Consider the following 16,867-nt stretch of genomic DNA (forward strand, 5'->3'; position numbering starts at 1 on the left):
TATAAAAAAATCGCCAATGAGCTCATAATTTGTGCTAAAATAGTGTTTAGTTTTAAAAAACATTTTAAAAAGCTGGTTATATTTTGATGTTTCTGCGCAAGTTCAGCAGACAGTGAGGTTCGGGTTTGTTCCGATCAGAGCTCGTGAGTGGAGAGCGCATTTCTGAATATTCCGCTCCGCTCGTCCACTTCGTAAAAGTAATGATTATGAATGATTGTTAATAGGCTATATCTTCATAGAGATATAATTAAACAAAAACTAGTCAAAACACATCTAACAGAACATAGCCTAAGTTGTTTATTTTTTACACCTTGTGTTTTTATTTTGTTTAATTAACGAAATGTCAATCTTCGTGTTTATAACAGAAGATACAATACAATACAAAAATCTTCAAGATGTATAACGGATTGTCACCTTATAAACAGTCCCTTTTTTAATGGAATAATACACCCTTATAATAAAGAAAAAGCTTCAGTGATAAAGAATATGAACGCAATGCATTTAATTATACATTAAGCGTTTTCCTTTCGTAGAAACCCTTTATTATAAGGAAAATAGGTGGCTCTTAACGTGTCTTTCTATGGGAGGATGGCATAGCGGTGCATAGCAAATATTCAATGCATTCAATGAAAATATGCAATGGTATTCAATGCAAAACAAATAAAATAAATAAATTATTGTGGCATTAATTAGCCCATAAACAATATTTATTTTAAAGCCTAAACGAATTTGTTTAAGGAAAAACACCAGCGTTTGGCGTTTATCTGTAGGCTAAGTGTTTCAGCCGCCCTTTTCAAACTGGCGCAATAAAATGCAACAGAATTTGATTAGTTAAACATGAAGAGGATTATCCGTCTGGCATGGCCGCTCGCTCTAACGTTAACCTAAATAAATGTTTGCTATTAGGAAGCGCATATCCAAGTGTTTGTGCGGAGTATGGAGCGCGCACTATAGCCTATGTGGATGGAGGCGCCGGTGCCATCACTCGCATTTTCCTATCAACAGTGGAAACAACTTAAAATACTCCATTTCTGGTCATACAGAATATAATAATACATCAGTCGCAACTACTTTTATTTGTGTAAACTCACAACAACAAGAAAACGGTGTGCCTTTGTAAAATAAAAGAAAACGAACAGGGCGCGCTTTCATGATCTCTGTGAATTGGAGCGCGCCTCAAAAATGAACTGACAAACAGTGTATAGACAAGCCTCACAGACATGAGAAATATAACTATAAAGTTACTAAAAAAAATGTCCACCAACGAAAAAAAAATCCAATCGAAAGCAAATACGGTAGCTACCATCTGATTATGTAATCCTGTCTGTATGAAAGGCGCATCTAGGCTACATTACAGCGGAGATGTGGAGATAAGTATGCAGGCAGCCTACACTGATTTAGAAAAGACTAGTTCATTAATAAACAATTAAAATGCATAGTTATTTTAAAACGACATAAGATCTCGTTAGTAGACATAATTGAGGTGAAAAAATAATATGTATGTGGCAGCAATGCGTCACGTATGATTCTGCTATATTTACTTTTTATAGCTATATTAAATCCATTGGTTCATGAAACATTGATTAAAATTAAGATATAATTAATACAAAACGAAATTCACTTTAAAGAAAGGCAGCTGTTCTGTTTGAGGTCTCTGTGAAAGTTTTAAAGCAGTCTTTTAGTGCCGCTTTCAGAGCGCTCTGGTCCGTAACCTAAACTGACACGTTGTTTTTTCCCTCATAAATGCGAACATGGAAAATAAAATAAAATGAATATTATAATGTTTTTTTTGTTGGGTCAGACAATGATTACCAAATTTCTCTCTCATATTGCTCCTCACAACCACTGAAAACGGTCAAAAAAATCGAACCAAAAGTCAAATTAATATGGACGGAAGTTAAAAGTGGTGGGTACAAAATGACTCATGACGAAATCTGGGGGGTACGCGTCCCCCCCGAAATCGACGCCTATGGGAAAATGTCATTAAGTGCATTAAACCAAACTTTATTGGAGATTAATTGCATTCATATTCAGTGTTCCTTAAAATGTTTAAGAACAGAACACACACACACACACACACACACACAGACATTTATGATTTACAGGGACTCCCCATAGATGTAATTGTTTTTATACTGTAACTGTATATTCTATCCCAGACATTTCGATTATCTAACCCTTTACATATGAGCTAATTAAACCATAATTACTGTGTTAATTACAATGACAATGTATGAAGAACTCACTATTTGTATTTAGCCTATTACCACTATATATATATATATGTATTAGCTATGAATTAACTATAAACTAATAGTTTAAAAATTATATGTAAATACTTTATTACTGTACTTATTATAAAGTGTTACCAAATAAGTACATGTAAATCCAAAATATGTCATGTTAATTTTCTCAAACTGGAAGCATTTTTTGTTTGTTGCCATTTTAGTCTATTTTGCACCCTCCTTTTTAAGACTAAATACATCTTTTTGATTTGCTATGCATGACAATGCAAAAGAAACTGTAGTCCATTTAAAAGTCAGTGGAGTGGTCAATGCTTTCAATGAAGTTGTTGTTTGCGCTATTAGGTTAGTTTAGCTCACTTCTAATGCTGGAACAACAAAAAAAGAAACAAACAAAAAACCCGAAAGCAAGTCTCAGTTGACTTGAGCAGAACTTTGCAATTACAAAATTAGCAGTATTTATGCAGCTCTCAGTGTGTGAAAAGGCTCTATTCCACAATCAATCTACTGTGCAATTAGACTCTCAGCTTAATTATCAGCTGTCATCAGCTGTGATCAGATAATGTGTTAGTATCACTTTAGATGTTTCCTGCCTGTGATATCCCACAATCCTGTGTGTGCGCTTCAGCGGTTGGTGAAACTAATAAGAAATGGAGAATTTCAAATTTTTACAAACAATTTTAGATGTTCAGTAACAACAGCCAAAAGTCAAACATGCCTGCAAACTTCAAAAAGTTGCATTCATCTGAGGAGACAACCACAGAACCAGTGTACCATCCACTGATCCAAACAGCAGCGCATGTACACTGGTCCTGGTTCTGTGCTCGTCTCCTCAGATGAATGCAACTTTTTGAAGGTTTGGCTGTGTTCTTGATCATACTGGCTGTTCAACTACTGGATGCCATTAAGAAATTGGTAAACTACTACTGGCCAAAGCTTTTGAAAATCTGATCACAAATGAGATGTTGGTTGATCTTGCCACTATACTGTAAATTTACATAACGCAGGGACACAAACATCAGCAGTTTATAATGCATGTATGACTTATTATTATATCTCTGCATGTGGGCAGAGACGAATGCAGGGAAACTGCTCACAGTCACATTAACTTCTTTGACAGAAGATGAATCACGAGAGCTCCACTGTCTACACTTTTCACGCATCACATTTATGCTCATTTGCATAAAGTTACACTTTTCTTAACTGTGTAGCATTGCTGGATACAAATGGAAGCCTGAAGCTGCCAAAGAGTACAAAACATATATCTGTGACTTTATATCGCACATTGCTATTAACAACCATTACTGCGACACATACTGTATATCTTGCAGCTGTAATTGTTTCTTGTGATTGCGACTTTATATCAGTCTCCCTGTGACTAAATATGACTTTTGTGAAATTGTGACTATAGCCCTATTCTGACGGTAATTGTTTCTTGTGGACTTCTGTAAAAAGTAGCATGGCGCCTCAATGTGGCTATATAGATGACGGTTTCTCATGCAGTGCCGTCTGAGGTCACGCACATTCAACAGAGGTCTCCTGCCTTGCCCTACACAGACTGAGATTTCTATGGAAGCTTGTTTCCGCCACAGAATAAAACATTTTAAGAGATAATTTCGACTTTTTATCTCACAATTGCGAGTTTACATCTCGCTTCTCAGAATTTTGAGATATAAAGTCAGAATTGCGTGAAATAAAGTCGCAATTGCGTCTTATAAAGTCAGAATTCGGACTTTTTTTCTCGCAATTGCGACTTTATCACGCAATTCTGACTTTATAATACGCAATTGGGAGATATAAAGTCAGAATTGCATGATATAAAGTCGCAATTGCGTGTTATAAAGTCAGAATTGTTAGATAAACTATTCTGAGGTAAAAAAAAAAAAAAAAGTCAGTCTTTTTTTCCCCCCTTAGAATTGGACTTTATATCTCACAATTGTGAGTTTATATCTCACAATTCTGAGAAAATCTGTCAGAATTGCGAGATATAAACTCGCAATTGCGTGTTATAAAGTCAGAATTGCGTGATATAAAGTCGCAATTGCGAGAAAAAAAGTTCGAATTCTGACTTTATAACACGCAATTGTGACTTTACTTCACGTAATTCTGACTTTATATCTCGCAATTCTGACTTTATAACACGCAATTTTAAAGATGTACACTTTTTTTGGCCATTTTCTAAAATCCAATAAAATCAAGAATCTGTGATTTGTTAATTCTCTTGAACCTTTATTTAACTGACGAAAGAACACAGAAAAGATTTCCAATGTTCTCACTGACCAACTTAATTGCATTTTGTAAATAGAAACAAATTTAGATTTTGATGGCTGCAACACACTCCAAAAAAGTTGGGACGACTTTATTTCACGCAATTCTGACTTTGTATCTCGCAATTCTGAGAAATAAAGTCAGAATTGCGAGATGTAAACTCGCAATTGTGAGATAAAAAGTCGCAATTATCATTTACATTTTTTTCTTTTGTGGCGGAAACAAGCTTCCATAGATTTCTCTGGAATCCCTGAATCTTTTCACAATATTATGTATGGTAGAAGGTGAAAGACAAACTCTATTCAATCTTGCATTGAGAAATGTGATTTTGTTTTGTTTGACAATTCTCTCACGAAATTTGGCACAAATGTGCTGAGCCATGACCCATCTTTGCTTGCCCTTGGTGGATGCTCCTTTTATACCCAATCACGACACCCTCACCGGTTACCAATTCACCTGATAATTGTGGACTGTTTCAAAACAGCTTAATTTGAATATTCAATTATCTTTTCACTTTTATTTTTCCTCTATCCCAACTTTTTTGGAGTGTGCTGCAGCCATCAAAATCAAAATTTGTTTCTATTTACAAAATGCAATTAAGTTGGTCAGTGAGAACATTGGAAATCTTTTCTGTGTTCTTTCGTCAGTTAAATAAAGGTTCAAGAGAATGAACAAATTACAGATTCTTGATTTTATTGGATTTTAGAAAATGGGCAAAAAAGTGTACATCTTTCAAATGCAAACTTCCACGAAGCGACACAGTTACCGTGCATACGGTGCTCGGCAGTGGCCAAAAAGGATTTAAATGGGGAATTTAAATTGCAAATTCAGAGATGTGGATTTGGACGGCAGTTTAAATGATCACATGACCTTGGTGTGCGTCAAAAAACAATAGGTAATTCGGCCAGGGATTTGTATGCGATTTTGTATTCAGACAATAAAATCACTGACTAACCCCAGTAAATGTTGCAAATACCTTACGTCCCCATGAGAAACAATTACCGTCTGAAAAGGGCTTTTGTTTCTTGTAATTGTAACTTTATATCTTGCAATATGGCTTTTTCCATAATGCAACTTCATTTCCTAAAATTGCTACTTTCATATCATTACCTTTTTAATTTGTTTACTTAATTTGAGGTGGAAACGACTTCTACGTTCTTTTTGTGCAAAATAGACTAAAACTGTAAAAAAAAAAAAAAAATTACTTTCAGGTTGAGGGCAATAAATTAGTCCGGCTTTTGATGTCAACATGACATATAACGTGACATTAACCCAAACAACACACCTTCTCCAAGGGCTGGAGCTGCGAGTTGAGGTCCTCCAGTCGTCCAATCAGCTCTCTCTCTTTGGTGAGCTGATGCTCCTCTATGCGCAGAGCGCTGTAGAGCTGCTGCACCAAGAGCTTGACGTCGTTCAATCGTTCTGTATCCTCGTGAGGTAGCAGATCTGCAATGGATGCCAACAGAATATCAAAAACTCTTCTGGACCTCTGCAAAGTTTCGCAAATAATGACCCAAAATGCAGCAGGGGACACTCACCTTTCCTGGGTGGCTGCACCAGGTGTGTTGTGTCATTTATGACTAGCTTAAAGCTGTCCATTAGTAAAATGTCAATCCCTGTAGAGGACGCTATCCTTGCTCCATCTACAGAGAGAGAAAGAGAGGGAAATTAGAGGTGCTTGAAAGTGTACAGTCTCTTTAACCGCAATCCTCTCTCTGAAATAGTTGTGAAATACGAGAGCCAATCTAAATGCTTATCACAAAGGTTTCCTGCTGTGCGTTAGTATGCTCATCAGGAAGAGAATCATTTCCAATCTGAGGTGAAAGACAGCGGATAACCTCTCTCACTCATCTACAGGCAAGAGAAAGCTCAAGCACCTCTCACACGGGAATAATTGAGCTTGAAACAGAGCAGACATGCATTTTGCACAGAGAAAAAATGATTCATGTTCCTCAGTTAGATTAAAGATGTACTAACAATTAAACACTTCAGATAAAGCCTCAAGTTCATCTGCGATTTGTGGATTAAACTACAAAATGGAAGCTTAATTTAATTTTGCCCATAAAACTGCGAACAATGCACATGCACAATACTACATTAACTATTCTTAAAGGGATAGTTCACCCAAAAGTGAAAATGCTGTTGTCATTGTATTGTCTGTACACTTACGTTAGAGGTATGCTTTTAGGGAGTAGGGGTGCTTTAAATTGATGTGACAGTAAAGATCTAGGGCCAGATTTACTAACAGCTTGTACCAGCGCAAACCCTCTTTTAGCGTTAAAAAAGACACGCAGTGCAAAATGAGCGCTGAAAAGCCGTTGATAGGGTTATTTTTTGCGTCTGACATTATTGCATATGCATTTGTAGGAGTTTCCCTTTCAGACGCAACATTTATGGGAGGAGAGTATTTAACTGAATCATGCAAGGTGATTTACTAAGGTTTGCGCTCGTCAATGTACTGGTGTTTGCGCGTTTATTTACCGCCCCCAAAAAAGCATGTCTTAAACCGGACGCTGCCTGGTAGATGGTCCTGGTAGTTGGCCTGGTAGTTGGTAGTTGGTAGTTGGTCAATTGCGTTCTTTAATTTACGCATCTTCACGTCAGTAGATCATGCGCAGAACTTTCCTCTCCCATCAGCGCTCTTTTGGAATTACGCTTTCACGCTAATTTGCCCTGTTTAGTAAATCTGCCCCTTAAAATATTACAAGCTGATTTGAGGCAGTTATTAGAGGTTTGCTGTACTTGTATCCACAGTATCCACAGACAAATCAGCTTATAATGGAAAGAAAACCACAGTAGTGTCAGAGATGTACTGTACCTTCAGAGTAGATGGCGACTCTATCGATGCCCCTGTCCTCGGCCTGCAGCTGCTGAAGGAAAACACCCACTGTGTCGCTCAAGGGTTTGAGGGTGAACTGGCAGCGTTCTCGTCGGGACGGCAGACATATGGATATCACCGGCAATCCGTTCTGATACACCACCGTGACGTCTGCGGACACAATAGCCAAAGAAATGGCCGTTAGATGTGTAGTAACCAAATCACACAAGCATTTTATGCATCCTTTGCTTAGCTATCAGGTGTTGGGCTAGACTGAGCCTTTGGATGATTTTGAACTGTGCCACTGAATGAACAACTGCCAAGCAAGTTTCTTAGACTTTTAAATGGCAAAAGAAAGATTTGGAGTGCTGAGAGTGTGTATGGGAGTGTGTAAGGGACCAGCAGGGGGCAGTATTGTAGTGACAGTAAGGGGGAACAACAGGGCCTTGTTGAATGATGGGAGTTTTCACCACACGACTGCAGCATTACAATGGTCCTGCCAGTCAAGTTATGTCGATCTCCAGAGAAGAACAGCAAAGCTGGTCACTGTGGTGTCATTAGATGTCATTGTAAATCACAGTTTATTGTCAGTGCATCTCCTGTCCCTTCGAGCTGTCCCGTAGACTGTACAGAGTCATTCGTAAGCCGTATTTGCCAAGGGGCTTGCAGCGTCCCATTATACTGTATACTGCCTCATTCCTGAGTCTGAGGGGGTCCGTGATGCTCTGCAGTAGGATCTGATGTCTGGATGTTGAAGACTGGAGTCATCACTCAGCCCCCTCACGGTGATGGATCCTACTCTTCCTAAATCTAAATAAAATTATTTCATTTTAGACAGACTGGGAAAATAAAGTGGCTGGAGCCTCTGTGCGATGTGATTCATATTATGAACTGGATGTGTCAACTGAACACATTTCCAGTGCAGACAGCTTCATTGATTATAATGGGAACAAACTAGTATTATGCAGCTTGGTCAGAATGAATTCCCGGTTTGAGAGCGAGACCAGACGGTTAAAGGGGCTAGCGCAGAGCCATTTTCTTTCTTTCTCAGAACTGCCTTTTCACATCGAAATGAGCGCGACGAAAGATGGGTCAGCGGCTTTGGCACCATGACTCAAAGAGCATTTGTCATGGGCATATGCAGGGCTGTAGTTTCATTCGGACCCTATGATTTCCACTATGCAGAAAATGCGGATGGAATTGCGGAATCCAGTCATAAAAAAAGGAATGAATAAATCGAAAGTAGGGCTATGCATGCATTTAAAATGAGATGTACACTAGTGTCTGATTCTGTGAATACTATTAATATAAAAGACTATTTAAATATGAAGTCTGAATGTTTTGCATGTTTCTGTGTGAATGAGCTGCACAATTTTGTCTACAACTCATACTCAAGAAAGCTTAAAGGGATAGTTCACCCAAACTCACCCTCAAGTTGGTCCAAACATTTATGAATTTATTTCTTCGGCTGAACACAAAAGATGATATTTTGAAGAATAGGGGTAACTAAACAGTTGATGGGCTCCGCTGACTTCCATAGAAGTGAGAAAATGATGATAGAATAAAAAAATTTGGGTGAACCTCTGTTGTGCAGCACTTTATTTGGCAAAAATAATTTATTAAATGAAATACATCTTAAAACATTATTTAAATTATTAAAGTTTGATGTTAATTTGTATTTGTATCCTTGTTAAGGCCTTTTTTTTTATTCAGGATGAGTTTCAGGGAAAAGCTTTAAACTAACTTTAATATTAGAAGATTCATTCAAAAGGTTTATTTCAATGATCACTCAGGACCTTTTATGTTTTATTAGCTGTACTGACAGTGTGTGTTCTAGTAAGATGCAATTCCCCTAATTGAGATTGTGCTGCTCTGATTTTAGACAATTTAATTAAAAAGACAAAATTAGGTAATTCGATTTGTAAAAAAAAAAAACACACAGCTTGAATGACATTAGAAGTATTTTGTTGCCTGGGGGCGAGTTACAGTTATCTTCTTCAACACTGGTCAGGATTTATGTGTATTGAGTCTTTAGTGAGCCAGCTGAAGTACAGAAGATCCCAGACAGCATTAAGGCTTTGAATCAGCAGCTCTGATGCAGCGTGTCATGATCCAACTGTTATTAAAATCCGTTGTGAGGTAAATCATTCTCTCTTCAGTGCACAGATTTAACAGGCCGCATTCATACTCCTCTCGATGTGTTCACCTCTCCCGACCTGCTGGGTATAATATATCTAAGTGCCACAGAGATTCATTGCTCTCTTCATGCAGACTGACCCCCTTCACACATCCAGTCAGATCAACTCTAAAGCATTGTACTTGTGGCAACAGAACTACATTACCCACAAAGCACTACGAACACTGCCTTGGAGCCGTGCTGAGTTCAAGGAGGTAGAGAGAGCTATTTATTAGCTTTCTCATTCATCTTAATGACAGTAATCATAATACATATCTATTTTTGAATGCTCATAAATGGTGAACAACGGCTAAGTTATGGCATTTAACAGCATGGGGTTAACTGAACTAGCCAAAACTTGCATTCCATTCTAACTCCGAAAGTCAGACGTCCTTTTTGGAAAATGCAAGAGAATGCCAAGTGAAGTCACATTTCCAAAATTAGAAACTTGTGAAAATGTCAAATCTATTGCTGAGATGTGGGTATATGTCATCCAGAAAGATGACATAAAAAGTTAAGCAAATAAAATCCTGTTTACATGCAGTAATTTTAAATGAATGAATCTAATCCGATTTCAGATTCTGAAAGTTTTGGTTATATGAACACCCTAAACTTTTGCAATCCGATTCATGTATTATTTACTTGTGCATTACATGTATTCCAGTCATGGCGTACAGCAGCGGTTCTCAATTCCAGTCCTCGGGACCCGTTGCTCTGCACATTTTGTATGTCTCTCTTATCTGACACACTCAGTTCAGTTCATGGAGTCTCTCCTAATGAGCTGATGATCTGGTTCAGGTGTATTAAATATGGGAGACATACAAAATGTGCAGAGCAGCGGGTCCCGAGGACTGGAATTGAGAACCACTGGCGTACAGAATCAGAGAAGGCAACCCGTGATAATGTCACCGGAGCTACCGTAAGCATAAATGCAGTTTCAGCCTTTTCTAAAAAGAAAGCTGACATTTATGTCAGAAGAGCTTTTTTAGCAAACAGTAAATATTCAGTCTCCTCCACTGGCCATTTTGTAAGACGCAAGACGTAAATAAACATATGCATGTTCATAAGTGTGCAAGGTATTTTTGAATCTGATTGAGAAAAGTCAAATTCAAGCATTTACAAGCTTGATTTATTTCCTGTTGATCAGATTATTTCAGGTCTCCAACACCCATTTCAATCCGATCGAAATTTTATTTGGATTGACCTCAGTTGGATTGATTGAGGTGTTTACCTGAAGGCTTTCAGTCTGATTGAGCCATCAATCTGATTATGGATTCGATCAATAGCCTCTTTTCCATCGTCGGGCTGAACGGTTCCGAGAACTGTAAATGGTTCCATTTCTTTTGAGCTTGGTTTGGTTATTATCAACCGTTCTCGGCCTGGACTCCTTAGCACGGTTAGCCATACCCGCGTGCATAGTGACATCGCCACTCAGGATTGGTCACTTGTCTGTTGCCTGGCTGCCAGTTTCTCTGTACATTGGCTAAGCGTGCTATTTGAGCGGAGATAACGCAAGTTAATAATAAAATTAAAAGAAACATCTGATCATCCTCTATAACGTGGTCGCTTTTTACATCTCATACCATCTGTAAACTCTTGCGTTACGGAAGCAATGACTGACACATTTGTAGATTTTCCCCACAGTGGAGAATAAAACCATATCCATACACGCTAGGTCGGATCGGCACGAGTTAAGCGACAAAAACGGTTTGGCCTGGCCTGATTTAATAATCTGGGTGATTTGGGTGCATGTAAAAGCAAATTTCCTACATTACATTCTGATAAAACCTGTCTGGAAAACGTTTGCAGAGACGGGTGTATAAAACATGTGGTGTCCCAATTCACCTACTTATACTACGGCCTAAAGGTATGTACTCTTTTTGTGAAGAAAAAAGACAAGATTAAAAAGACAGTTCAAAATCACAGTTAAAATCCTCCGCATTTCATTTGAGAACTCTCTTTAATATTAAAGCATAATGATGTGTTTAAAAGTTAATGGCCAAACAGATCATTGTAAAAGTCCACATTGTTATTGCGGATGAAATATAACACAGATAACATTAAATAAATTATTTTTTATCAGGTTAAACTTTGATTATTAGTCACTCAAACCTCACCGTCGGTCGTGCATATCCGCCATGTTTTGAAGTTTTTTTTAAACACTTTTTACTTGTTTTTGTAGTTCTGAACAGAATCGTCCTCCAAAGCACAATGGGTTGTGCGCACGCATCCACACTTCGAAAATCCACCGGAAATAGTAGACCATCTGGGGACTTTTGACATACTCTTTTCAGCATACTATGCTTTGGGATACACTTATTCTAATCTCACATACTATTTATGATGGATAGTATGGACATTGGGACGCAGGGACAGTAAATGATCAGAACAATGCTAGCATTGCATAGCATCCTTTATTCAACTATACAGGGTCCGCCCGTGCCTATTTTCTTTCCGACCCGAACCGCAAATGACAACGTAAAAATGTTTCCACCCGTAACATCAACTACTAGCGGTTCATCTGTCGGGACTGTCATTGCAGGGCTCTGATACAGGCCTGCAGATCCTATGTAGAAATGGGAATTGCTTCAGACTCTACAGTAGAGTCGATCAATGCCAGGTTCAGACTACACAATATTTTTGTCTGTAATGCTAGTCACTGAGTCAGATTATGCGATTGACTCTTAAACATGTCAGACTACACGCTGTTTCCCGACTAATCATCACTTTTCATCTTTAACGATATGCGCGATGAGCGGCGTGTTATCTTAATGCTAAATCCAGTTTTCCCCAGGTTGCTGAAGCACCTCCGCTATTGTTCGCCAGAATTTATCTTTTTTCACTCTGTTGTGTGATGTTTCCACTCGAGGAAACATCATAAAGGCATAATTGCATAATTCCACTTAATAGCAACCAATAACAACGTCTCTTTCGTTTCACAATATTTGAAAGGTGTGTACAGAAGAGCTTCTGTGCTCCTATTGTTCAACTTCACAGATGTGATGGAACCCACTGTGCAGGACCGAAAAAAAAATTAAACATGCTAGTCTTTCTGTCGTGACATTGCTGTTGTCCACCGACACGCTACACGAGATGACAGATCGATTCTTGCGTCCCGACGCCAAGAAAATTGACTGATATCGTGTAGTCTGAACCAGGCATAACATTAGCTAGCTAGCTAACTAGTTAGTAAGGCATTTTGGGATATGTAGAGCATAAAAGACAGTAGTAGAAATAAAAACTTAGACTCAATTTAATTTGATTACACTTGCAATTGATACAATTAAGTATGTTACATTAAGTTAGTTACTCTTTGTCTTTTCTCCCAGATGTTCAAATATTTACTTAATTTCAATTATTATTTGTTGAGTATACGGTAAGTTCTCAGAGCTAGCTGGTTGGTTGGTTTGGTTCAAGGCTTTGAACTCTTTATTAAACAATTTTCTGAAATGTCTTAAGAGAAAACCGATGGAAAACATGCTTCGGAGACCCATAAGTAGGCGGTTACAGCAGAGCACTAGTTTGTAAACCTAAGTGAAAATCTCAGTGATGCAAAAACCCACATGTATTTCCATGTTTTTAAATAAACATGAACATGAATGAACACTCACCTTCTGTAGAAGAGGATGAACACAGTAGTCTTTGACCCTGCCATGAGGGGGAATCCTTCCAGCCCTACAACAAGAGAGAGAAAGAGAGAGAGAGAGAGAGAAAAGGAGGTCATTTGTTGTTGAATCTTAGTAAGCAGTACAGCTACACAAACATTCTTACTAAACTGTGTGCACAATCTACTCTGTTTAAATGATCGTAGACATTCCCCATTCGTCCAGGCTTGTCTGACTGCAGAGTGTGAGATATGACGGTGCTGAGATCACAGATGGGCTTTTTTCATTTTGAGTAGTTGCTGTATGCGTAACAGTGTGTGTCTGATCTAAAACAATCCTTTAGGGGATAAATGGAAATGTTTTGTCTTGGAAATGTGATGCGAGTTGGCACTGAGGAACACACTGGTATTGAACATGTACACAAAGGATACACACAAACACTGAGGCGGCAGGAACCACTGAATCATGGAAAATGTGAAGCCATTTTGAGTTCTTATTTTTAAGACTGACAAAGAACAGGTTCGATAAAGAACAAAACTGTCTGAGGTCCATACTGCTGGATAAATGAAACAACAACAGGGTTCAGGGAATAGTTCACCCAAAATGGAAATTTGGTTATTGTTTACTCTTTAATGTCATTCCAAACACAGACTTTAATATGACTTAAATTTTTTAATGCAATATTCAGATCACTCTTTCCAGTATAATGGGAGTGGAAGGGAACAGGGGTTGCCATTCTCCAAAGTGAAAAAAATATAAGTATCTATAAAAGTATCATACAAGTGGCCGAAATGACATTTTGCACTATATATCCAAGTCTTCATATGATAGCTTTGTGTGAGAAACTGACTGAAGCCAGTCATTATTCACAGTTAATTTTGACAACCTGAGTCAGATCTATTCAATGAATCAACTGATCCAGTCCACCAAACTGGTCCGAACAATTCCTGTTTGATTGTATTGAAAAGAATGGCCAGAATGTTCTGCAAAGTTTATTTTTCCATTTATGCTCAACTAAAGAAAGTGCAACATGAAGGATGATAAATGATGCCTTTATGCCCTATCCCATTAAAGGTGCAGTCACATTTATCATTGCTCAGCGAAATTTAGAGAGCGAAATAGAGTAAGTGGTAGTTGCGTAGGGACAAAAAGCTCTCCGATTTAATTAAAAAGATCTTCATTTATGTTCCAAAGATAAACAAATGTCTTACGGGCTTGGAAAGAGTAATTAATGACAGAGTTTTCATTTTTGGGTTAACTAACCCTTAAGGTATATGAACTTTGAAAATGCTGCTTGCATTTGATGCAACAACAACATAAATACCAGAACACAGAAAAAAGTAAGCAAGTGAGGGTAATGGACAGTAAAGTCTGACGGAACACCCTCTGTCTCAAACCAGCAGTTGGGCGTTTCTGAAGTGAAAGGCAGCCAGAAGGGAACCACATGCTTTGAATCCAGGGAAAATGCATCACATTTTCCACTGTGCCTCTGGAGAGCACAATTACCACAACGAGCGAGACAAATATAGAGAGAAAGAGAGCAGAGAGAGAGAGAGGGTGGGTTGTGGCCAAATTGAATGGGGATTCTATATTGAGATCATGTGAATTTCAAGGGACCTTTGCCACACACGGCATTATGAGCAAACACACAGTTTGCGGAGTTAACAGCAGCAGTGTGTTTGGGTGTAGAATGTCCGGAGATGAGCAGTTTGGTTGTTTTGGTGTGCACCTGGTGTCCGACTAGTGTTGAGGTGAACTGGTCTGATCCATACTCTTCTGTCAGCGTGTTTCGCAAGCCGCTCCATGTCTTCCTGAAATAGAGCTCTCGACAGTTCCGCCCACGCATCACGCATCTACACACGGACTCTCCTCCCACACACAGAGCCCCACTAACCTGACAGCGTTTATACGCACAGCGGATTTACTCGCGTTGAGTCACTTGGGGTGCAGTAGTCAAACCTCAGGGTTTGTAATGGGATGGTTGCTTGTTCAAACAGGGAACAAGTGTGGAACAAGTCAATTACTATCAGCACTGTGCCCTTGAGCTCTTGGTTGCTCTAGGTGGATTGTCCCTTTATTAGATTCACTTTGGCTAAAAGCGACTGTTTACTTGCTCCTACTGTAAGCAAAAGACTCACTCTACTGTCACTGTACCATGACCTACACGCTTAGATGCAAAACACAAGGGACCAGGTGCCAGTTGAACCAGCTGTTTGTAAGTTACACCTAAGCCTAGTTTTGATGTAAAGGGGCACTAAGTTACACCTTACGCAATATTAAATATTTTTGCGTTGCACCCTTAATCTTAGTTGAAATGTAATTTTAGTTTACATATAAACTAAATAAATACATAAACTTCTGACCAGGAGTAACGGTTGGAATAAAACAGCAGATTGACTGAAATGCATCAGTAAACCCTTGTTTTTACCTGACAGACATTTACACTCATTCACATTTTAAGACGGAGAATATTATGTCATTTCTTGTCATTGTTTTGAAGAAACAAAACAAAAACACAAAAAAATCATGTTTTTTCTTGTTTCAGTAATAATTAATTGGGCCTTATTAATTTTGAATACAGTTTCTGAATGTTATTTACCAATTGCTGTATGTCATTCATGCTTTATTGTATTTGAATGGAAGCATTAGTACCGTTAGTTAAGTGAGGCAAAAGAAGTTAGAATCACTGATAAACTGACATTCACAGCATTTTAACACAATGCTGCTCAAGTATTTGAAGGCAGCTACTGGATAACCCATGGCAAATGTCATGTTATAGACATTACTTTATGGAGTGCTTATGAGCTACTAGTTATGTTCTGCCTTAAGAGTAAATGGTGCTACAGAATAAAGTACAGAGTTAGTTACAAACTAGCTAGTAGTTACTAAGGGCCAGATTTAATAACAACTTGAGCCAGCGCCAAACCCTCTTTTGGCATTAAAAAACTTCTCTCAGGATTTACTAAAGACACACAATGAAAAAATAGCGCTGAAATGGCGTGGACAGTTATTTTTGCAGCCGGCCTTATTGCATAGGCATTTGTAGGAGTTTTCCTTTCAGACACAAAATTTATGAGAGGAGAGTATTTAAATGAATCATGCAAGGTGATTTACTAAGATTTACGCTAGTCAATTCACTGGTATTTGAGTCATTATTTAACTGAGTCTTAAACCAGACGTTAATTTTGTGCTGCTCTTGGTAGATTGCGTTGGTCATAATGGAAATGATCCTGGCACTGTGTTCTTTCATTTGCGTGTCGTCAGTAGATCAGGCACAGAACTTTCTACTCCCATCTGCGCTTTTTGGGAATTGCGTTCTCACACTAATTTGCAGTATCTGGCCCTAAGCCTCTAGTGTGAACTTCATGTTCCAATTTATTTAAGAACTTATGAACGGCTGGTGCAACCGTATGATCCAGATCTGTGAAAGGATAATTATTGCACTGTAGCCCAGCTGCCAGTTGGTGTATATATATATACACACAAACAATATTCAAACATTCCTGAAATTTCAAGGGCAAGTATGAAAGTCCAAGCTGGTTTGATGATGATGATCAGCTGGACTAACAGATTTAGATATGGTGGACCACTTGTTAGGTTGTCATGTTCAAAACCACAGCTTTAAAAGAAAGAGTTCACAATGAAGATCTTGGCATTATTTACTCCTCATTTTTCCAAACCTACATGAATTTCTTTTTCTTCAGTGGAACACAAAAGATGAATTTGTAAAGAATATCCTGGTCACTCTTTTCAGTAC

At 38.3% G+C, this 16,867-nt stretch overlaps 1 protein-coding gene across 1 annotated transcript in view; it reads right to left on the bottom strand.

The window, feature by feature from the left end:
- mcu (mitochondrial calcium uniporter) overlaps positions 1–16,867 on the bottom strand; it is a 92,092-nt gene that overhangs the window by 8,329 nt on the left and 66,896 nt on the right. Inside the window, exons 3-6 of the mRNA XM_084390942.1 lie at positions 13,117–13,180; positions 7,330–7,500; positions 6,050–6,154; positions 5,797–5,957 (exon numbers count right to left, since the gene is read on the bottom strand). Coding sequence (XP_084247068.1) covers positions 5,797–5,957; positions 6,050–6,154; positions 7,330–7,500; positions 13,117–13,180 — 501 coding nt within the window. The remainder of the gene's footprint in view (positions 1–5,796; positions 5,958–6,049; positions 6,155–7,329; positions 7,501–13,116; positions 13,181–16,867) is intronic.

Source organism: Rutilus rutilus (genome assembly GCF_951802725.1).
Source record: "Rutilus rutilus genome assembly, chromosome: 20".
NCBI classification, from domain to species: Eukaryota; Metazoa; Chordata; class Actinopteri; order Cypriniformes; family Leuciscidae; genus Rutilus; species Rutilus rutilus.